Below are 23984 nucleotides of genomic sequence, written 5' to 3'. Positions count from 1 at the left end.
TGACTCGAGCCAGATGCACACAGTCACAGATACAAAAACATACATGCACTTGCAGATACATACACATAAATGCATGTATAAAGAAATAGATACATACATATGTACAAGTAAAGTGTACATACACAGATACATGTAAAATATAGCACACAATGAAAATGAAAATAGCGGTCTCATTTTATTCCTCCATGTGTCTCCCCGAGAAATAGAATATATCAGTCCTGCTCTCTACCTTTAGTCATGTTGTTGGTCTACAAAGTAGCACTCCCACACCGATGATCTTTTACTAAGGGAAAGACTTGATGGTGTAGGAGATGGCTGACAAAAACAACCCTTAGCATTTTATTCTACATACCCCTCAGTTTTATATGTCCCAATAAACAACCACTTTCACAGTCCATTTACACAATCCCTTTCCACAGCTCCCTTTGCAACTCTCATACATCTTCCTCAAACATCCACAGCTTCCCTGCCTCATGTACATTCCCCCTCATCAAACCCATACACAAATCTCCTTTCCAGCTCCCATAAACAAATCTCATTCACAGGCCCATACACAGCCCCATACACATTCCACCACCAAAGCCCCACCCCATGACCCAATGCAAATATCTACACCCACATGCAGACAACTTCACAGGGAGAGAACCACACTGAGATAGATACCCAGAATTATATATACACAACATGACTATAGTCATTTGATGGGGGTGATCATACATTCAGTCCCTGCTACTTTACAGACTGCTTTGGAGGAAAATTTGCCCTGGAGTTCCCACCCTGGATACACCAATGCTCTTAAATATACACTGCATATTGACATAGGCTCTGAAATATACACTGAACATTGCTGCATGCTCCAAAACATTTACCTTGCATTGCCAGAACTTCTAACATATATATTGCACATTGTTGGAGCTCTGAAATATATACTGCACATTGCTGGAGGCTTTAAACTAAACACAATGCTGGAGGCCCAGAAATAAGTGAACTGTGCATTGCTACTCCCTGTTTCATATTCCAAGTATGTTGTCCACTGCCTCATGTCGCCCACTGGTGCTTTTCCATGTCCAGTGCTTATCAGGGACATTCCCAATCCCTAATAATTTCCCCCAAACTCAACTCTTTTCCCTCTATTTCCTAATTTCCCATGTACAATCCCCTTTCTCATGTCACTTGTTCCTAGACTTGTGCATTCTGATAGCAAATAAATTGGGACTTTTGCCATCTCCACTTACCCATTAAGATGCACGTAATAGAGACATATCTCTGGTGTCCTCAGAAAAAGGAAACCTAAGAAAAAAAACAGCGATGAAGTGGCAGTTTTGCCAAATCCAGCACTGTTGGCACTTATGCAATACTCAATAATATGTACCCCGTAGATACAACTTTTATCAGCTGCTTTCTATCAACATAAGAGTGAATGAACTTGTTATCGCAAAGACCTGAGATACCCTATGTAGACTTTTATTTATTTTTTGGAGTTAGCACATGCAGCAAATATTGCCATGAATGTAAACTTTATTTGTGGGAAATTTCCACCATACAAAATTATTTGAAAGATACATTACTCTACAAGCTTAACTGATGAGTCAGTTTGGAATGACATGGAATAAATGCATAATATTAGAACATTTTCCATGGCCAGTATTTATAAACCATGTGGTTAAACTGCCCTCTGCATTTGACTAGAACGTTGATGTAATGTATTTTCAGACTATTTTAGAACGTTATATATCAAAGCATTAACACCTTATGCAATCTGCATAGGGTATGGTGGCAAGTGATCCTTTGCCATTATATCTATGCTTTCTTTGCTATAATTTCTACATCATGATAAATAAAAATAAACTCTCCTCTACAAAAATAAAATCTCAAATGCATCTTCACGTTTATTAAAAGCATATATAGTGTGAAATGTAGGGTTATGTAAAATTATTGGCAAAAGGTAAACAGAATTGAGAAAAGTAAAATGTAAATGCATTAACTAAAGCTTGTACTGTTGACATAATTACTAAAGGTTTTCAATACACACAAGGGAACTATAAAAGAGAGCTTTATTCTAGTGTACCGATTTTCTTTGTACAGCAGTTCTAATGCATGCTTTTAAAGTAACACTATAGCATTAGGAATACAATTCTGTATTCCTAACACTATAGTGCCTTACTATAACCGGGTAAGTGCTGCCAGGGTTAAAAAAAAGGTGATTTACTTACTTTTTTCCCCTCTCCGTTTAGCTCTGCCTCTATGGCTGAGATCATCAATGTTGATGATCTAAACTAATCCAATGCTTTCCCATCAAAAAGCATTGGAAGGCAGAACAGCAATGTATTTAACTGCAGGGTTTAAAGGTCGGGGCACATGGCACCCAGGCCACTTCACTGAGAAATGTTGTCCCCACACAGCAAGGGGGCACAAGGACATACACTGAAAATATGGATTTACTTTCACATATTTCACAGGCTGTATAGACAGGATATGTGTGCCAGTAACATGAACTTATTTTTTTATTTAGTGTGCACAAGTCTAGAGAATATGCATTGTGTGATGTACAACTCAGTCTAGAGACCCCCTTCTGCAAATTACAGATACAGCAAAAGAATAAGACACTTCTGTGAGTCCAATGCAATCAGCATTTATTATTGATTATAGACCACATGGTTATACCTGCTTCAGGTAGTTATGCTAAAAGGAAGGACATTAAACTGCCACCTATAACCTAATTGGAGTGTTTTTTTCTTCTTGCACTATTATTGCACAACGAGCCACCTGTAGACGGCACAATAATTCATTAAAATCAAGGCAGGCGTAATTATTGCCATTCGTATCCTTCAAACAGAATAACCACCTAGGCGCATTGTCTGGGTTTTGGTGCAATCCGTGTCCTGTCTACGTTTCATTGTATTCTGTTCTTCAAATTTAAGCAGGTATAAACCTGACCCCCTGTTTAATGATCTCATGAGTTATGTTGTACATTATTCTGAAATGCTATGTGTGCGCACCATTTACGCACATTATTCAAGACCTAAATAATGTGAATGAGTTCTCTTCGAGCTCTCTGAGAGAATATATTCTGTGCAGTTTTGAATATCTGCAGCAAAAACAAACTACTGGAATAAAGCTAATCTATAAATTGAAAAAAGCTTCATTGCAATGTCTACTAGTTTGCAGAGTTTTTTCATTCATGTATTTTCATGAATAAAATTGCCTGTGACTGCTTACGTACAGATGTTTTCCTGTGCCTTAGATGCCTGGAGATCTCCCTATTTTGAAAACAAATATATAGATTTCTTGACAACATACAATGCCTGTTTGTATAATTGGGTAAATGTCACAAAATTACAAATGAGGCAATATATCATAATTCTGACAACATCAGTATAAGATTAACTACAGCTACATTATGTACCATAAGTCTTTTAACCAGTTCCACAGTGATAAGAAAACAGATCAATTACAATTTAAAAGTACAAAATATAATTGACAGCTGAAACAATTATAATAATAATATAAGTTAAAAAAAAAAAAAAAGGGAAATTCTCTTTAACCCCTTAAGGACCAAACTTCTGGAATAAAAGGGAATCATGACGTGTCACACATGTCATGTGTCCTTAAGGGGTTAAATTCTTACTTTAGTGAATAATTCGTATAAACGTATTTTGGAATTAGGCTTAAATGGACAGTGTCCCACTTGTGTTTAATACATAGACTACATGAATGATATTCACAATTCTCCAAGTCTCAATTTCTATTCACTAATGAAAAGTGGGCAAGTGGAAATTCTACTTTGTAAAACGTATTTTTGGCTATTGCGAACTCTCATGCATAAGTACCCACTGTCTGTTATTTTTCCTCTCTGTTTTTTCTACAAGAATAATGAATTTAAAGTGCTCAAATAACCATGTTTCTTTTACAACAACAAGTACCTGCCAATTACAAACATGCTATAATGGAACAATTATATTCTGAAACTGGCCACCACAAATGAGTGATCCAGCCTTTTGTTAGGATCTAAGTGCTGAAAACACACATCATTTGGAGACATTCTTAGATATCAAACACAAAGCAGTCTTCGTGGGTATGTAGGATTTCACTACTCCATCTAGACTTTTAGGGCAAAAATGTTCTTTAGATTTTATGTCTGAGTGCATAAGAGTCACTGTTTCCAGCCCAGTAAGCAGATATTTGCAACCAGGGCACCATGATTCCTGTTGCAGTGCTTTATTTATACAAATAAACTGCAATTACAATGCATGGGTTACTACTGTTTTGTTCATTAAAACCTTTTTGATTTCATCAGAGTTCTTGGTATCCATTCAAGTTCTCTGCATCTACAAATTGTAACAGGCACAAGGCATATAAATTGTAAGCACCCCTAGCCGCACCACCATCCTCCCTTGGGGCAAGCTACACCTTTTTCATACGTTATATCATGAAGTGCTGTCCAACACCGCAATGTTCACAGAATCGCGGAAGCGCCTCCAGTGGTCGTCAGTGAGACAGCCACTGGAGGCTGGATTAACCCTCAGTGAAACATAGCAGTTTCTATGAAACTGCTATGTTTTCAGCTGCAGGGTTAAAACTAGAGCAACCTGGCACCCAGATCACTTCATTGCTCATTTAGCACTAGCACGGCTTAAAGGGACACTATGGTCACCAGAACAACTACCGCTTATTGTAGTTGTTTTGGTGTCTATAGCCTGTCCATGCAGGCTTTTTAATGTAAACACTGCCTTTTTTAGAGAGATTCAATGCATCTCTATGAGGAAATTCTAATTGCTAGGGTGTCGTTTGGCCCTGCCCTCGCCCCGCCTCCTTGGCTGAGATCAGAATTGACGATGTCAGCCAATCCAAAGCACTCCTATGGGAAATGTCATCCTGTAGATGAGATTGATGGGCTGATGCTCTCAAGTAATGTATACGTTGGAGGTCTTCACAGCCAGCAGGAGAAGACCAGCGGGAGCAAGGTAAAAGGGAAAAACAGTTGCAAAACAGTTTACCCTATTATCAGAGAATGGCACCATGATATTCCCCACATGATAACCACTACAGGTAATGCGTGCATCTTTTTCATTTTAGGTAAATATAGATATATATACATATACAATTCGTAGTGGTTTTGCACTCCAGCTTTCCTCCTTGTAATTGCCCCGTGCGCAGCTGCACGAAAATACAACTTCCAAAAGAAAGCCAGCACTCAAGGACTTGTATAAAAAATATGAAGGCTTTTAATCCAAATATTGAACATTTCAGTTCACTACAATGAACTTTCCTCAGGACATAAAATCATTTTATATCCTGAGGAAAGTTCATTGTAGTGAACTGAAACATTGACTGTTTGGATTAAAAGCCTTCATAGTTTTTATACAAGTCCTTGAGTACTGGCTTTCTTTTGGAAGTTGTATATTTCTGTTTTTTTTTTTTTTTTTTTCTTTAAAGCAATGTATTAAAAGGTAAGTTTCAGCTTGGAAATTTCCTTTAACAATCTATAACCATAACTAAAGGTTATCTTTACTTATTGTCTGGAACTGCAAAACAAAGTACATAATATTGTGTATCCAGTAAAAATGGTTTAAAAAAAAAAAAAAAAAAAAGAACATTCAGGCAGACAATGTATAAGCAAATAATATGTATTGCTTGTGCTATTTACGCATACATTGTCCGATTGATTTTTTAAAATCTTGGACCTTCTATTGCACTGATTAATCACTAACGAGAATGACTGGTTTTCATACTGCTGGAACGTTGTCATGGTTGGAGTACAGCTTTGGTTTTCTTTTTCACTTCATGTTAAGTCAACCCAGAGTCTGTCTGAGAAGAACAGTTGGCATTGGCTTTTGGGGAGAGTATTCTGAGCCTGTGTTACCCAACAACTAACAATGCAATATTCCAACATATAGTGTTAAAGCTCTCCAGCTTACATAGAACTATATAAAAATTGATATCAGTCAAACACTCCTTATAAAGAAATCAGCTTGAGACAATGTCCAATCCTCATGATTAGGACTAAAAAGAGATTAGCATTACTTTGACTAAAAGTAATACAGCCAATTCATGGTATCAAGCTGTACTCCCCAGTCTAACGTTTCCCATAGCAAAAAATAAAGGTAAAACTGCACGTCGATTGAACTAATTTGTATAAAATCTCTAGTAAAATGTATAGGAATCCCATAAAATAATTTCATTGTTACAAATGCATAAAAAGCATCAATCACAGCCGTGATTGCATACCTGCAAAACACTGTGTACACTTCCATGAATGTATGAATGTATAGTAGCTGTATGTAATACATTTGGGAATATAATTGTCTGACAGTTTAATGTATTTTGCCATTGTGCTAACATACAGACTTTTTTGTATGCTTTTTACATACATGTCTGCATTCTGTAAGCATAAAGTTTAGTTTCCAGGGTTAAAGTCAAAGAAACCGGAACTAAAGATACAACTTCCATGGGTATAGAAAAGAAGTAATCTATTTTTATATTTTAGTGTAACAACTACTGTAAGTTAAAAATATATATATATATTTGTCTTTCTAAGCAAAATTGTCATAACCTATTTAAAGGATTCCTAGACAAGCGATACTATATAACTATATAACTTTTTAGTCTTCCCTAACAATTGTCTATGTAAAATATTTATACTGAATATCCGTTTGTTCCTATTTAATGTCCTGGCAGTAATGAAACATTTAAAAAATATGTTTTTCCAGAAACAATTCAGTGAAGATTTTTTTTTCATAGTGTTTAGCTTCCACCACCACTTTATTGCATACCTTCTAACTTTCCCTATTTTGAAGGCAGGTGCCCTATTTTGGGCCCAAATCCTTCTCTCCCCGTTTTCTATCCTAATTTCCCTCTTTTTTTTTTTTAAATATAATTTTTATTTGTATTTTTCTCATTTGCATATAACCAAAAAAACAAAGCAGGGAATCGCAGGGCCCATGTTATCATAATGAACCATCAGAGAAATGTATCGGAAAATTTCTAAAACAGTAGGAAGTGGCCATCAGGCAAACCGGGGCAAATGTTCAGTGGGCCGCGATGGCCATGGGCTGAGGCCGACAGGGGAGATCAAGGGATCTCCCCCACAGGCCCCTTTAGGGCTGGTGCTGCCTGACCTCCGACCCATAGAGGGAGCTCTGTGCCATGGGGAGATCAAAGATCTCTCTCACCAGCCTGCAACTATAATTCTTCCACTGGACCACAAGGGAAAATCATTCCTCCCCAGCATCCTCTCCTGCCAAGGATCAAGGTAAGGAAGAGGGATGGGAGCATAAACTCCCAGCAGCCCCATACCCCACCCCCTCTCAACCTGGAGCCCCTGCCCCTCTCTCTCCCTGCAGCCCCATGACTCCTCTCACACCCTGCAGCCCCTGTCTCTCCCTCTCACCCAGCAGCCCCCACCCATACGAACGTATGCTAAAAACCATTTGCTTATCAAATGGTCACAGATTCAACATCAAAGCCACACACCTAATCAAATATAATTTTGACAAATATGAAATTTCAGAATGCATTTAAATATAAATGCAGGATAATTTCACAAAGTTGATTTAGCCCTTGATGACAACTGGTAAATCCAATAACAACCAAGTGATGATAGAATGTGAAGGTATTGAAAAGGCAGCAGGATTCCAGGGCAGAATATGTTAAACAGGCATGTAGTAGAAACGCTGCAAAACTAAAACGAGGCAAAGTAACATAAACATGGCTGGATTGTATATTGCCTTATGTGTTGCTCTTAATTCTAGCTGACCTGCTGCCATCTCAACCTGTAATTCATATCCGCATTTGTGAAAGCAGCTTTACACAAACACACACTAATAAAGGTACTCAGAAATCTATAAATAAACTTTGATCCCTGTTCCCTGGCAGTGAACTTTTCCTTTCAAAACGGAAGTTGCCTTGTTTGGTTAAAAGGACTATGTACCTGATACATTTACAATTACCCTGTTCTTTGCCAGAAAGCTTTTACTATCAGGAATAGGAAGCAATTAAGCGAAAATGACACACCTTTTATGGAACACTCCATGCACCATAACCACTACAGTCCGACAGTGCCCTAGCTAGCGTCCTTCCAAAAACTGTTGGTGGCCCCTATAAAGATTTGTTTTTTAGATTTTTGGGCATTTTCTATATATATATATATAAAAAGTCTGATTATCTACATTAAAAAAAATGCATCGTAATTCTATGAGATGTACAAAGAATGCAAAAAATTCTTGATGGTTTTGAATTTTGGGCCGGGGGGGGGGGGGGGGGGGGGGGGGGCAAGTACAAATTAGTAGCCTTTAGTGTGCTCCCAGATACCAGTGTGTGGAGAGTCCTTACATGGAGGATGCAATAAATGGATTTGATAAATTAAGTTTTTTGTGTTGCAAGGTGTGATATCAAATCTTCACAGCCTCTATTAGTATGGATTGTGCAGCATAACTGAGCAGTCACAGAGCTCCCTGCAGCCCAAGAGATACACACTGTTTGCTGAGGCTCATTTGACAGTCCAAGTGTATAGTGAGTTTCATCAGCACTGTCTAATTTCAGACTGTGGTCATTTATAAATAGATCAAAACCTGTACAACCTTAGATACTGCATGTCATTGGGAAATTATACAGGGCTAACAAAGACCCGTCACAATTTGTGCCTTCTGCGTTAATACTGCTGTAATGCCCCAACAGATATTTGATATGCTGAAGAATGGAGTGAGGCTGCAGCCCATATACCCTTGTCAGCCCTCCCATGCTAGCAGCCCAAGGGGGAACTGCCTCCTTGTCCCTCTCACAAGCCCTGCCATGTGTACATGCAAGTAAACAACAGTAATGAGTTTTTAGCATTTTTATAAACTGCAGTTATTTTGGTGTGGGGCAAACATCTTGGAAATCAATTGAATGCCTCCTCTGGCTGTTTCGCTTTTAGCCTACTGCATGGTTATCTCTCCTTATGAACCCCCCTGGATGTATGCACATTTTATTTGTGGTACGTTTTTTGCACATACTTGCAGCTTTTTGGAGAATATTTCAGAATAGAAATACATGAACCAGACCATATAATTGCTAGACAGCCTTTCTTGATATTTTCGAGTTCATCAGTGTAGGGTAGGAATGTTACTGGGCTGCACTAGTAAATCAAATCACATGCATTTTGGGCAAAGTTTAGAAACATCTTCTATATTCTCCATAACCATCTTCTCAAGCAAAGCTCTCTGCCTTGGCAAGAACACAAGTAATGAAAGCCACTTAATTGTAATCACACCAGAACAAACTTGTTCAAATATCATGCGTGAATAGGAAGCACTCATCAGGTAAACACTATATTCTGCCGGGAAGATTCAGCTTACATGCAACATAGTCTAGATCTATAATTAAAGAGATCGGCAAGAGAGCTTTGAACAAACGTTAATGGGGACATGTCTAGGGATTCAATATTGACCTGGTATTCATTACACTTGATACTAAAACCAATCCACATATTTTCACCTTTATCCACTAAATAAATCACTACAGTAATCATTGCATTTAACTAGGGATCGACCGATATTGATTTTTTAGAGCCGATACCGATACCGATATTCTGTGAACTTTTAGGCCGATAGCCGATATAATTTGCCGATATTCTGTACATTTACCATTTTGGAAAATAAAAACTATTTCTAAAGGTAAATGCACAAAATATACATGCCACGTGTAGTGGATGCAGTGTGCTTAGACAGGGGAGCTGTGTATGTTTGTGTAGTGTGTGTGTAGTGGATGTAGTGTTTGTGTAGTGTGTGTGTAGTGGATGCAGTGTGTGTGTGTGTGTAGTGGATGCAGTGTGTGTTTGTGGTGGATACAGTGTGTATTTGTCTAGTGCAGGGGTAGGCAACCTACGGCACTAGTGCCATGTACGGCACTCGAGGTGTCTTTTCACGGCACTCAAGGCTGCTAGAGCCAAACAGGCTCTTTCCTATCAGGAGTCCCAGTAAAACTTCAGATATCTGCTAATACGAAGAGGTGGTGAAGGACAATCCTCAATTTATGCATTGCAGCACGTAGAGGAAGTGATCTCAGATCACTTCCTCCCAGCACTTGTAAATGGGAATCCACACTGTAGCAGAACAGCCTGCAGCTGCTGTTGCAGCTCCTATACTTGAGCTATACCTGGCCGGCCCGGTCCCCACTGGAACATAGGGAAGCTACCCACACTGCTAGATATACACAGAAATGCAGAATAACCCTCCACTCATACAAATAATACTAACAGCCCACACACAAACATACACACAATCCCCACAAATGCAACACCACTAACAATCCACATGCAGCCTCTCACATGCAATACCCCATACAGCCCCCACACACTACCAACACACAATGTGACATATCCATCCACACAATTCCAGAAGCAGCCCTCATACACAGCCCACATTCATATGTATCATACATGATACCACAAACTACTCCTGAACATATACGATATAATGGCTCATATACGCACAAATACAATGATACAAAGCAATTACAGTAAAAATAGCACAAGCAGAATACGGCAGCATACACACCTCAATTTAAAAAAATAGGACCGGCACGCTACGGGACATCACAATCCTATATCGGCACAGTGCTGCTAAAAGGTTGCCTACCCCTGGTCTAGTGTGTGTAGTGGATGCAGTGTGTATTGTGTATTTGTCTAGTGTGTATATAATGAAAGCAGAGTGTTTGTGTAGTGTGTAGGTAGTGTGCGTAAAGTGAATGCAGTGTGTGTGTAAAGTGAATGCTGTATATACTAAATGCAAAGTGTGCGTGTTTGTGTAGTGTGTGTATATAAGGAATGCAGAGTGTGTGTATTTGTGTAGTGTGTGTATAGTGAATGTAGTGTGTTTATATAATGTATAGTGTATGTATATAATGCAGAGTGTGTGTGTAGTGTGCATTATATAAACACACTACACAAACACACAGTGAATTATATAAACACACTACACAAAGACACTGAATTATATAAACACACTACACAAACACACTGTGTATATAATGCAGTGTTTATATAATGCAGTGTTTGTATAGTGTGTGTATAATGCAGTGTGTTTGTATAATGTGTGTATATAATGCAGTGTGTGTTTGTATAGTGTGTGTGTATATAATGCAGTGTGTTTGTATAGTGTGTGTGTGTATATAATGCAGTGTGTTTGTATAGTGTGTGTGTGTGTCTAATGCAGTGTGTTTGTATAGTGTGTGTGTGTGTTTATAATGCAGTGTGTTTGTGTAGTGTGCATTATACACACACACTATACAAACACACACTGCATTATTATAAACACACACTATACAAACACACTACATTATTATACACACACTATACAAACACACTGAATTATATACACACACTATACAAACACACTGAATTATATACACAGTGTGTTTGTGTAGTGCATGTGTATAATAAGAGTGTATGTGTGAGGGGGCATTTTTTATTAAATTATTTTTTTTATTTTTATATTAATTTTTTTTAATATATATATATTTAATTATTATTATTAGTTTCTTGTTGTCCCCCTCCCTGCTTGTTGCCTTGCCAGGGAGGGGGGATATGTTAATCCCTGGTGGTCCAGTGGCATTGGCTTAGCTGTGGGAGGAGGGGCAGCAAGCGTTTACTCACCTCCCAGCAGCTCCTCCAGCTCCCATGTGTAAATCTCGCGAGACCCGCGGCCGTGAGAGCTGGCCGCGGGTCTCGCGAGATTTACACTGGGGAGCTGGAGGAGCTGCTGGGAGGTGAGTAAACGCTTGCTGCCCGCCCCCACCAGGACCGCCGGGCTTGTAATGAGCCTGGCGGTCCTGGGAGGTATTATCGGCAATATCGGTATCCCTATTGGCCGATACCGATATTGCCGAAAATACCGAATATCGGCCGATTATATCGGTAAAACCGATAATCGGTCGATCCCTACATTTAACTAATAGTGTTATTTTCAAAAATGTAGTTTATTAGGAATTCAAAGTAAATTAAACATTTTAAGCCAAAACAGCTAAACTTTCCAATTTGGAAATTTTGGTCTCACATTTTAAATCCCATTTGAATTCACTCTGAAATTTAGCAATTCACACTTTAGTAAATAAACACACAAATGATTAATTCCATAATGAAAAATGTTAGTGCAGCTTTGAAGGTTACATATCACATTGGTTAAAATGTGCCCCCAGGGGGCAGAGTGAGGGGTGACAGGGTGGCTGAGTGAGGGATGACAGGGGGCAGAATGAGGGGTGACAGGGTGGCTGAGTGAGGGATGACAGGGGGCAGAGTGAGGGTTTGAGGGTTGACAGGGGGCAGAGTGAGGGGGTGAGGATGTGACAGGGGGCTGAGTGGGGGGTGATAGGGGACAGAGTGAGGGGGTGATAGGGGACAGAGTGAGGGGGTGACGGGGGCTGAGTGAGGGGGTGACAGGGGGAAGAGTGAAAGGTGACAGAGGGCAGTATGAGGGAGTGACAGGATGCTGAGTAAGGAAGTGACGGGGCAGAGTGATGGGGGTGATAGGGGGAAGAGTGAGGAGGTGACAGGGGGCAAAATGAGGGAAGAAGGGGGTGACACTTTGGGCAGAGTGAGGGAAGGAGGGGGTGACAGGGGGCAAAGTGAGGGAAGGAGGGGGTGACAGGGGGCAAAGAGAAGGAGAGGTATTAGAAATACCTTTATTACCGTGGTGGTTCAGTGTCCTGGCTCCCTGGTGTCCTGCGGGCTGTCATTCTCCCTGATGGTCCTGTGGCCTTCCTATCCGGTCTGCAGCTTGGCCAGGTGTGAGTTGCAGACTGAGATAGGAGTCTCGCGATCTCCAGAAGTCCGAGCGTTGCCATGGTAACCGGTGGCAACGACCTGATTGGCTGGGGATCGCGAGACACGTCAGTCGGTAGCTCACACCCCACAGAGCTGCAGACTAAAGGCTGACTCTCAGGGCAGATTGGAGGGGCCTCGCACCCTCCCGATGTCGTGCCCTCGGTCATGAACCGAGGGCCCGTAAAGTCACCCTGCCCTAAGGCAATTTAGGCAGCCACGAGGCCCCAGCCAGCGTGAGGCCTTAGGCGGACGCTTAAATCGCCTAATTAGAGAGCTGCCTCTGCTAATATACATTGAATACATCACATATCACAAAAATGTCTCAGCATGAAGGCTTTCTATGCTCTCCATACATTGCCTAAACCAACTTGGGCCTTCTAGTGCTGGCTAGGGAGTATAGGAAATACTGCAAAGGATTCTGGGTGGGCATGTAGTAGCATCACTGCAATTTTGTGATTTCGGTGGGAAAAGCAAGTCTTATGGCTTAACTGGTGTGCAGATGTATGCTTAACAATGTATTGACTATCCACCGACTTTTCTCCACCATAACTTTCTTGGTTTGTGTTTCGAAAGATACATGGTGGTATTTAATGTACAATATAAAGATTGATTCACTTTTATTTCGGACCATCTCCACTTTGTAAGTGTTACTCTTTGTGTAACACCCATTGCCTGGCCAAAAGGACCATGTTGCCATTACACACATTATATAACAAATCATCTCAACTGAAAACTAATATAATACTTACATATATACAGTAGATTAAAATAATTGATCTACTGTGTTTATTATTTAATTGGGTTTCTATATTTTGTTTTGTAAAGGTCACATATCTGCTCATGTAGAAGTGTTGGGGGAAGGGTAGATATACTTTACTGAAGCTCTTGCTCCTCACACTTCCTTTCTGCAATTCACAGATTAAACTGTCAGGACCTTAATTAGTTTTACACTCACATGTGAAGGACTACAGGAGCCAATGTAAGACTCCAGGACCTTCCTTGGGTATTGCTGTACAAGTGAAAGACATCTACAGCGAATCACATGAGAAGATGTATTTCCTCCAGCCATCATAGCTAGGGATGGCTACTGGGCAAATGTGTAATTATGGTGTCTGCCAGCTGTGCCCAGGCAAACTCTAATATATTATTAGATTTCTAATACCCTGAGTGTTAGGGTTGGCTCATTAGCTCTCTGCATTTTGCAGAAATAAGATGTGTACATGATACAAAACAGTATCTAGCAGAAAGCTGAGTCACCCCTTTAGTGGAATATAAGTACACTAAGTTCTAACTCATGAGACGTGAAAACAGATTTGCCTACGGCCTAATTGTTGCAGTTGTCAGCTCATTTTGAAAAATACAAGTTAAAGTCATATTTTATTAAAAGATCAACTAGAACTCGATATGCAGAGCTCACATATTTTGTTTCAAGTCAAAAGTGCAAAAGTATGTAACCAGGCTACAGTTTGTGTGCTGTGACCACCTTGCCCTCCATTCCTGTAACCTGATAAGACACTGTATACAGCCAATGAGGAAGGTGGCAGCAGAGGCTAAGGGGAACAAGAAGGGGGACTGAGCTAGGCCTGAGCTGCACATGTCTGTAGATGTGCTCTCAGAATGAAAGGCGACTACAGGCACTCTGAGGAGGATCACCCTGTACCAAAGAGTTTTCCTGATCTGCAGAGATACTCTGTGTGAGAGCTGCAACTGCTGTTCCAGTATCTACTTAAAGAAAGTATTTTGCTAATTACCCAGCTGAGGAGTGCTGCATTGAAGACCGAGCAGTCTGGTAAACAAGATTTACCCTAAGTGATATGTGTAGTCTAATCCTTTCTGAGTGACTGGAATAAAGGAAAATAATATTTTTCTGGATCTGAGGCTTAATGAAGTTTGAGTAAGTTTTAGGGATGAAGTTTAGTTTGAGTAAGTTGTGCTCCAACATTGTGCTCCATCCATCTTGTGAGGCACAAGGTATGATTTACCAACGCTATTGGTGGGTGGGGTTTATATACTGAGCATATGCAGGCAGTGTTTGTGGCGCTGCAAAAACTACAGAGTTTATCAAAACTACAGAGTTTTATCAAAAGGACAGAGACATTACAGTAGCAGAGTTTATCATGTGATCTATTATTTTGTGCGGTTTATGTTTATTTACATTTGTGTGTTTATGGTAATCCAGTATATTATCTGCACTTATATATTTAAGTTACCCTCTGTGTTTGAGAGTGGTTATTCAGAGTGGGATTCCCAACTAATTAGTGGGGTGGGTTTCTTCGTATGCAAAATCACTGAGAGGAGGCACTGATGACATCAAGATGTTTCAATCTTCAGGTTTGGTGGAAACTCAGACTCTCTGTTAGCATCAAAGTTGAATGCAGCCACTGCATTCTTGCCTTCTTCCAAATGTATTTAAGGAAGGGATACAAGTATAACAAAGGTTATGAAGGTGTATTTTGAAATATGTTTATTTGTTAATGTATATAAGAATATTTTTAGCTAGATTTGAAATTAGAAATATTTTTTAATTAACTTTCCTTTCGGGCGTTAGTGGATATATCTGCTAAGTGCCCAGCAGTTGCCTACTTGTAAAAGCCTGAATGGTGAAACGCATTGGGATTCTTTTATTATTTGTTTTATATTAATATTATCAATAAAGCACTGAGATTCCTCTAGTTTTGAACCTGCTAGCCTTTATCTATTTTACTGTATCATTGTTCCTGGCATTACCTGAAGCACAACTTCCTGGACTACTACTTTCAAATCCTTGGTAGGGATTGTTCCACCCACTCTGCAAATACTGAGCAAATCCATTGCTCAGACAATTGTGAGTATATTTTCAATTCTCTCCATATATAATATTACACAGAGAGCATTATATATTGTCTCCTTTTTCTTATGTATGTGAACAAGTTTAGTGTATTAACTATATCCCTGGATGGGGTTTATACCACCTTATACCTGAACATTTGAGCTTTAATTCAAAGCTCTACACTTGTGAGTGAACAATTTATATTCTTTGGCACTATGTACACTACTGGATTTTGCTCTGTTATTTCATGTTCTACTGGGGCCTACAATGAACATGTCATTTCATGTTCTACTGGAGCTGACTGCCTACACCTATATCCTACCTACATGGTGATATTACTGGAACTTGTATGTAAGCTCCAAAAAATACTGCAAAATAATTCAGACTATTAGAAGATTTTCTGGACTTTTTGCTCTATTTCATTTTATATATTCTATAGTATCTACTTTTTGTTCCCTTTTTTATTTTAATTATTTGTTTTATTAGAGTTTTTTTTATATTGGCACAACCTGTTGTTTGTACAATTTGTTAATTTCTTGTTGAGGCTTAAGGGGGTCCCCAGTTTCAGTTTGCTGCCTTCCGTCTACCCGCACTAGAACTTCCAGCACTTTACCATTCTTTTGCTATTTTTATATTTTACAAATACTTCAATATAAGAACGGTATATACTGCAGCACTCCCACTAATTCATTCAGCACTCCCAGCACTTATTAAGGCCAATAACATATATTTCTGAAATCATGTCATGCGCTATCCAACTCTCTATATCTTCATCCTCGAATAGGATTATCAGTTTTTACACTATTATGCAATAGCAAAACACCTGAAACCACCAACACAAAAATTATATTTTTATTTCATTAAGCACATTAAGTGTCTACTTTTATTTAAACTACATATCTCCCCAGATCTGCAGTCCTAGAATTGGATCACATGTGAGAGGGTAGTTAAAGGGAGAGCTAATGACACAATTTTGTCATTGGCACCTTCAAAATGGGGCACACTTAAATAGAAAGAGGGTGGATGTGCCCGGAAAGGGGGCTGTCCGCCCACATTACTAGCAGGTTAGCCTGCCATTCATTTAAGCTAGCCCACTGTATCAGTGCATCCTTGTGCCCAGAGATTGTTGGAGCACAGTTCTGTGGTGTCCACAAAAGCAGCACAAAGGGAACTAAGTTGGGGTACAAGACCTACAAATCAGGACAATCCCCACAAAATCTGGGCTTTTGAGAGGCATGAAACTAACAAATTGTATACAAACATGGTAATTCACTAACATGGGTACTGTAGGGAATTCAAAGCAAATTATAAGTGAATTTCAATTCTCCAAGTCAGTTATGTTTCCAGTTTGACTACTTGCTATTGACAATTATCACTTAAAGGACCACTATAGGCACCCAGACTACTTCAGCTTAATGAAGTGGTCTGGGGGCCAGGTCCATCTAGGTTTAACCCTTTTTGCTGTAAACATAGCAGTTTCAGAGAAACTGCTATGTTTGCCTATGGGTTAATCCAGCCTTTAGTGACTGTCTCATTGACAGCCGCTAGAGGCGCTTCCGCACTTCTCACTGTGATTTTCACAGTGAGAAGACGCCAGCGTCTATTGGAAAACATTGAGAATGCTTTCCTATGAGACTGGCTGAGTGCGGGAGTGGCTCTTGCCGCGCATGCGCATTCAGCTGATGATGGAAGAAGAGGGAGGAGAGTTAAGGGATTAACCCCTTCCTCACCCTTCAGCCCGGCGGGAGTGGGACCCTGAGTGTGGGGGCACCCTCAGGGCACTATAGTGCCAGGAAAACAAGTTTGTTTTCCTGGCACTATAGTGGTCCTTTAAGTTAATAACCCTGAAAGCAACTTATAAAGGCATGGTTTTATATTTTTCATTTAAACAGAATTATGTCTCTCCCACACTTTGAAAATGCAACATTCATGGATATACAGCAGTTTATTCACTAATTAGACAACTGTGGTAAACTGGGAAATGGATTGCAAAATGTTGACTAAAATAACCAAGCTGTTACTATGAATGAGTTGGAAATTTTTTCCAAATCATCATGTTTTGCCTTAATATTGCAGTTTTATTTTTAGTTCACTACCTCACAGCTACATTTTATTTCAGAACACCAGCCCTTTACTTCCCTTTTAATTTTCAGTGTGTGGCTTCCTATTGGAGAAGATGATGTCACAGTCCTCCTACCCCATATCACTACTGACTGATTTTTAGAAGCAAATACCTAAAAACATCTTTCCGGGAACAAGACAATTCCCTTAAAATGGAGTTTAAAACTGGTGGGAAGACAGGTATACCCATTTTCCAGGTGCAGCACTCATTAACTTTATGGATATGATTTTAGACGCAATTAGAACCAGGAAGGATCAATAGTTCATTATCTCCTAAATGCTGTTACCATCACAGCCAGCATTCTATATAAAAGGGATATATCTGCTTGATTGCTCTATCCTTAACATTAAAGGGACACAACACAGAAGAAAAGCATGTGCTTCTTGCATAGTTTGTGGTTCAAGAAGACCCCATGTTCCAGTTTACTGGCATATATTTGCACTGATTTGCAAAGAAATTGCAGCAGCTACATTAATTCTTGACCCTTCCCCCAGATGTCAGAGAAGGTAGCTTTGAAGATCAATAAATAACACATTGGTAGATTATTGAAGTGTTCTATAATGCTATATGTTGGGGAGTGCCTATTCCTCTCCTATCTCACTCCAAATAACAAAGATTTGTTAATCAGTTTAGGTCGACATCACAGATAAAGGGAACAATTATTTTTACACAATCTGATTATTCAGTACTTGTATTAGATGTCAGGCTGCTCTTCTTATGTGGTTTAAAACTCATACAAAGAACATTATTACTTAAGTATAACCATGGTTTAACATTGTACCATTGATAATGATTGCAGATATTATGATGTTCATTACAGTATATGATAAAACACAAACCATTTTTTTAAAGTTCTGATATTCTCGTTTTAATGACAAGCTTTATGTCTGACAACCCATGAATTCAAATGTGAATTCAAAGTAAAATTCTACTACTCTAAGAATAATTACAAACTTGCCATCCCCAAAACACTAGCTTGGACTGGACACCTAAACAGAGGCAAGCCAATGGTGGGACCTTAATTCAGAAATGGCCAGAACTATTTATATAATGCCATTTTTTTAAATTAAAAAATATCCATACAAAATGTGGCCTCAAAGGCTTCTGACTGTCGATAAAAAAAAATAGTGGACTGCTGATTAAAAGAGAGCTGTGTTTTATGTTCCCGCCCTCTTAGCTACCTTTTCTCCTATCAAACACCTCCCCATTCCCAAGACACAGCTACAAAGCTGGATATCTGGGGATACCCTTAGAGGGGCATACCGGGCAGCAAGAAATAAATGCAATCAGTGCAACTCTCAATGTCCTGGAAGCACATTCCAACACCTAATTTACGCAAGACAACACATACATGGTGTATATTACACAATTTACAAGCCCTGTAACATTAACCCTGATCCTATTATTGTACACTCTCATTTACTTCCCAACAATTTGCCATGCCCACATGGGGGCACCCAAACAATCCTGCCCTTGAGTGTTATTGACCATTGGCTCTTGCTTGCTTCTAACTCATAATGTATGGATCCCTTATAGAAGTAAGTTGTCTCAACGCCATCTTTGTTCATCATGCAGTGGAAAGAATGGTCCTTCCCCTAACAATACTGTGGCCTCTTTAAGTCCACTCCCACATTAGAGTGCCAGGAAAATCCCCAATCCCCAACACTAAGTGACCATTTATAAATAAAAATAACAATATTTCCTCGCCTCCCTGCATTCCCATAATTAGGAGGGGTATGGGGTGCCTTCTATACATTCTTTACAATTTATCACATCCACTAATCTTCATCACCAATGCCCATGTAAATGTACATTAAAATACTCTTAATTTTAGCACAAAATATGCAAAATTACTATTTTGAAAAAAATCCCCATCTGTCTAAACTAGTAATGTGTATGCTTAAAATTGAATCTTCAGCTGTAATGAAGAAGGCCAGGGTGATTAGTTGGAACAGTAACTATCCTGAACTGACCCAATAAAATTATGGCAAAGTTATTTTCTTAAAAACATTGGAAAAGCTGGACTGTTGTGAATAGACCCATGTGTACGTCATCTTTTATTATTTAAAAATGGTCCAGGGATATCTTAACTATAGAAGAAGGTAGGAAATGTATTTATGTATGATGAGTAGGTGATTGCTTCCTCTTACATCATTACAGGTTCTACTATTACAGAGTCTACTGAAATAAAATGTTCTCAGATTCTAAGGATTACAGCTGAGGGGTGCATCTGGAATCATTGTTTTGATTTGCTATCTGAGATAATCTATAGTTGCCCCATTTATTTAGTGACCTGTTTGACCTTGAAATTTGATCAGAGTTACCAAAAAAAGACAGCAATCTTTTTAAAACAATACTCTGTTGTATGTGTCTCTTTCTCTTTTTCATAGACAACTGCTGACAAGCCTGCACAGCAACCAGGTAAGCACTGATATAATCATAGCCCAGTCATATGATATGTGCACAAACACATTCTTCCATCTAGGTACATACACGTGGAAATATGTATCATCATCAACTACATTTTCCAATAAAATAAATGTAACGAAGCTACAAAATATTCGCACATTATCCTTATGTTATCACCCTAGGACTTGTAATCAATGGCATGGACATAGTTTTAATGTGACCGTTGTATAGTAAAAGCCACAAGCAAAAATGGATAAAAAAAATAAATAAAATAATTGAATGTATAATTGTTCAACAAATTTAATAATGTATCAGTATGTTTAGTAACAGTGTGTAAGTTAAATAAGAGCCAAAACAGGTATCTCAGTCAAAGTTAAAAAAAAATATTGAAAATGCTGGCTGCATCTTAAACTTCTTAAGGGCAATGAGCTTGGCAAATTCCATTATATTATAATGTTTCGGTCATGTCATTGACCCTCAAGGGGTTAATCATTTCTGTACAGGAGCAGTCAAGGGCTGGTGCAATGTAGATATGTTAACTGCAACCAATGACATAAAGTGTTAAGTACTTAAAATATTCCTGATTGGGAGCATATTACAAACACATTAAATACTGAAAAAAAATCTATACTATAAGTACTACACCATAAAATTGAATGTATGTTTGAATAGGGGAAGCAAGTGTATTTCCTTTTAAGTGCTAATGTAAAAGTGGGTGTTTTTCACAATGTAGAATTGCATAATCATTCAGGGCAAAGAGTGCGTTTTTAATGGCTGTACAGAGCAGATTATACGGTTTGGCCTCAGTCATTGGCTTGGAACAAGAGAGAATTTCAATGATAACGATAGCACAAGGTCAGGGAAATAAAGCAACTGGCTTGTAAACATACTATGGTTTATTAGGGGAACACACGTTGTTCTGGAATAAAAGATCTATATCAGTAATGTATGTAATATAAATGGAAACACTCATTGTCTCTGACAGCTAACCTTCAACACTTACAGGCAGCCCAGCAGCATCTGTGATGTAAACATGGACCCAGGAGGGGTGGTCTTAGACCAATACTGAGACTATCCCTTCATCCTGGAACCATGACAAACCATCATTCTAAGTCATCATCTCATAGTAGCAGCAATATGGCAACCATAAACAATAGACGCTGATCTCCTTAGCAATGACTTCCTATGCTCGTCTTCTAGCAGGCTCTGCAGCTTCAGCACCAACACTAGCAGGTGCTCAGAGCAAGCACTGTAACAAATTCTTATTATGCATTGTGTATGGAAAGTACCCCCGACATTGATCCTTGAAAAATCCAGCAAAATCAGATATATAAATGAAATGTTACTAATTAAACTATATAAGAACGAAACTGGTAAACGTATAAAAATATCATACAGAGACAGGAAAGATTAAAATATACACATACTACACACATCTGGGGATGATATGATATCTGCATCTATAGGTACACATGAAACACACACATACATATATATATATACACACACACACATATACATATATATTATATATACATACACACACACACTTACAGACCAACTGCTAATAATAATTATATAAAGAAACAGGCATGTAGGTATTAGTTGTGGCATAGCTAGTAGCTTACCTGTTCCCCGAAATCAATGGCTATGTTGGTGATCCCCAGGGGGACCAAGAAGCGGATGAGGGGCCAATAAGGGGTAAGTGCTGGGAATTTCACCATGATAGCGTTGGCTGAGGGTGGCTGAGCTCACACACATGGGATAATACAGAGGCAGCGGCTAGCTCAGGCTGAGGCAGACCATGAAGAGCGAAACGTGAGAGGCTGGCAGCCTGCACCAGATAACGGGCCGCATGAGCATGTCTAGCAAGAAAAGCCAGAACCCAGGACCATCCCTGCCCTCCCACACAGCAATGATCTGCAGCCAGGGGGAGGAGGGACAGTCTCTGCTGACAGATTTCCCATCCCCAGTCCGACCACAGGAACCAGAGCGCAGCCACTCACAGGAGTCACAGTCTGGACAATAAAAAGGGGGGGAGGAAGGCGAGCACAGTGCTGAGTGTGAGTGTGAGCCCGGCCTCTAGCCTTGCACTGTCTGTGTGAAGCTGAGCTGCACTTCTCCCCCCATCCTCTGTGTGCGAATAGCAAAGGGCTCGCTCGCAGCTCAGTGGGCTGGGCTCGCTCGCAGCTCAGTGGAGACTCCTAGTGGCCTCATGAGTTGTGAACAAGAACACAAGCACTTCTGCCTTCTGGTGTCAAAACCGAGTGGCATCCCTGTGCTATTGGCAGGCGCCACCTGCTGCCCATATTTAGTATAATTTTACTGACCTTCATTACTCGGGTCTATTCTGTAAATATGTAAAGAAAAAGGAAAAAATGATAGAATTATTGAGTGAGGGTACGAGGGAATGTTGATTTAGTTTTAATAATACTAGAAATTATAATTATAGTAATATAAAAAAGCAAATAAATTGTACAAATATCATAGAAAATAATACATATCAGATATTTATTAAACACTGACAGGGCTATTCGTAGGTTCGACTGACCTGTACCGAATGAGTAAAAATCATTTGCTGCACTACAGGGCTATTCGGACTACAAAATCCAGGCATTGTTCCAGACTATCCATGAGTCTGAATTCGGTCATGATTTCAACCAGACCAAAAACTGCCAGCTGGCTGAAATATGGGCCCTAAGGCTAAAAATCAAGGCCCAGAATGGTGCAAAAAAAATAAAAAAAATTCTCTAGTGACTGTCTGGTAGACAGGCACTAGAGCAGGGGTGCCCAAAAGGTAGATTCCAGATGTTTTAAAACTACAGCTTCCATGATGCTTTGCCATTCTTAAGCATTCTAAAGGCATGTAAAGCATTTTGGGAGTTGTAGTTAAACAACATCTGGGGATCTACCTTTTGGGCATCCCTGTCTACCAAACAGTCACTAGACACATTTTTTTGTGTTGGACGTGGGGTTATTGTGGGTGGGGTTATTGTGGGTGGGAGGGGGGTATTAATGGAGTGGGGTTATTGTGGGAGGGGGGTATTAAAGGAGTGGGGTTATTGTGGGAGGGAGGGGGTATTAATGGAGTGGGGTTATTGTGGGAGGGAGGGGGTCTTAATGGAGTGGGGTTATTGTGGGAGGGAGGGGGTATTAATGGAGTGGGGTTATTGTGGGAGGGAGGGGTATTAATGGAGTGGGGTTATTGTGGGAGGGGGTTATTGTGGGTGGGAGGGGGTATTAATGGAGTGGGGTTATTGTGGGAGGGAGGGGTATTAATGGAGTGGAGTTATTGTTGGAGGGAGGGGGTATTAATGGAGTGGGGTTATTGTGGGAGGGAGGGGTATTAATGGAGTGGGGTTATTGTGGGAGGGAGGGGGTATTAATGGAGTGGGGTTATTGTGGGAGGGAGAGGGGTATTAATGGAGTGGGGTTATTGTGGGAGGGAGGGGGTATTAATGGAGTGGGGTTATTGTGGGAGGGAGGGGGTATTAATGGAGTGGGGTTATTGTGGGAGGGAGGGGGGTATTAATGGAGTGGGGTTATTGTGGGAGGGAGGGGGTATTAATGGAGTGGGGTTATTGTGGGAGCGAGGGATGGGGTATTGATGAAGTGAGTGGGGTGATGAACAGTGAGGGGGGAGTGATTGATCACTATTATCAATATTCCCCCTCACACTACCAATACCCCCTTCTTCACTTCATTGATGGAATGAGGGGTGGGGGGTGATGATGGTGTGAAGGAGGAGGTATTGATGGTGTGAGGAAGGGGGGTATTGATGGAGTGGGGTTATTGACGGAGTGAGGGAGGGGTGATGATGGTGTGAAGGAGGAGGTATTGATGGT

The 23984-nt window shown here is 39.9% G+C and overlaps 1 protein-coding gene across 1 annotated transcript in view; it reads right to left on the bottom strand.

The window, feature by feature from the left end:
• ANKH (ANKH inorganic pyrophosphate transport regulator) overlaps positions 1–22259 on the bottom strand; it is a 154309-nt gene extending 132050 nt beyond the window's left edge. The window contains exon 1 of the mRNA XM_063451849.1: positions 21768–22259. Within this exon, the coding sequence (XP_063307919.1) occupies positions 21768–21863 (96 nt within the window). The 5' untranslated portion in view covers positions 21864–22259. The remainder of the gene's footprint in view (positions 1–21767) is intronic.
• Between the last annotated feature and the right edge of the window lie 1725 nt (positions 22260–23984).

Source organism: Pelobates fuscus, chromosome 4 (genome assembly GCF_036172605.1).
Source record: "Pelobates fuscus isolate aPelFus1 chromosome 4, aPelFus1.pri, whole genome shotgun sequence".
Classification (NCBI taxonomy): Eukaryota; Metazoa; Chordata; class Amphibia; order Anura; family Pelobatidae; genus Pelobates; species Pelobates fuscus.
The sequence above is the reverse complement of the archived record's forward strand: the minus strand, read 5'-3'. Positions and strand labels throughout refer to the sequence as shown.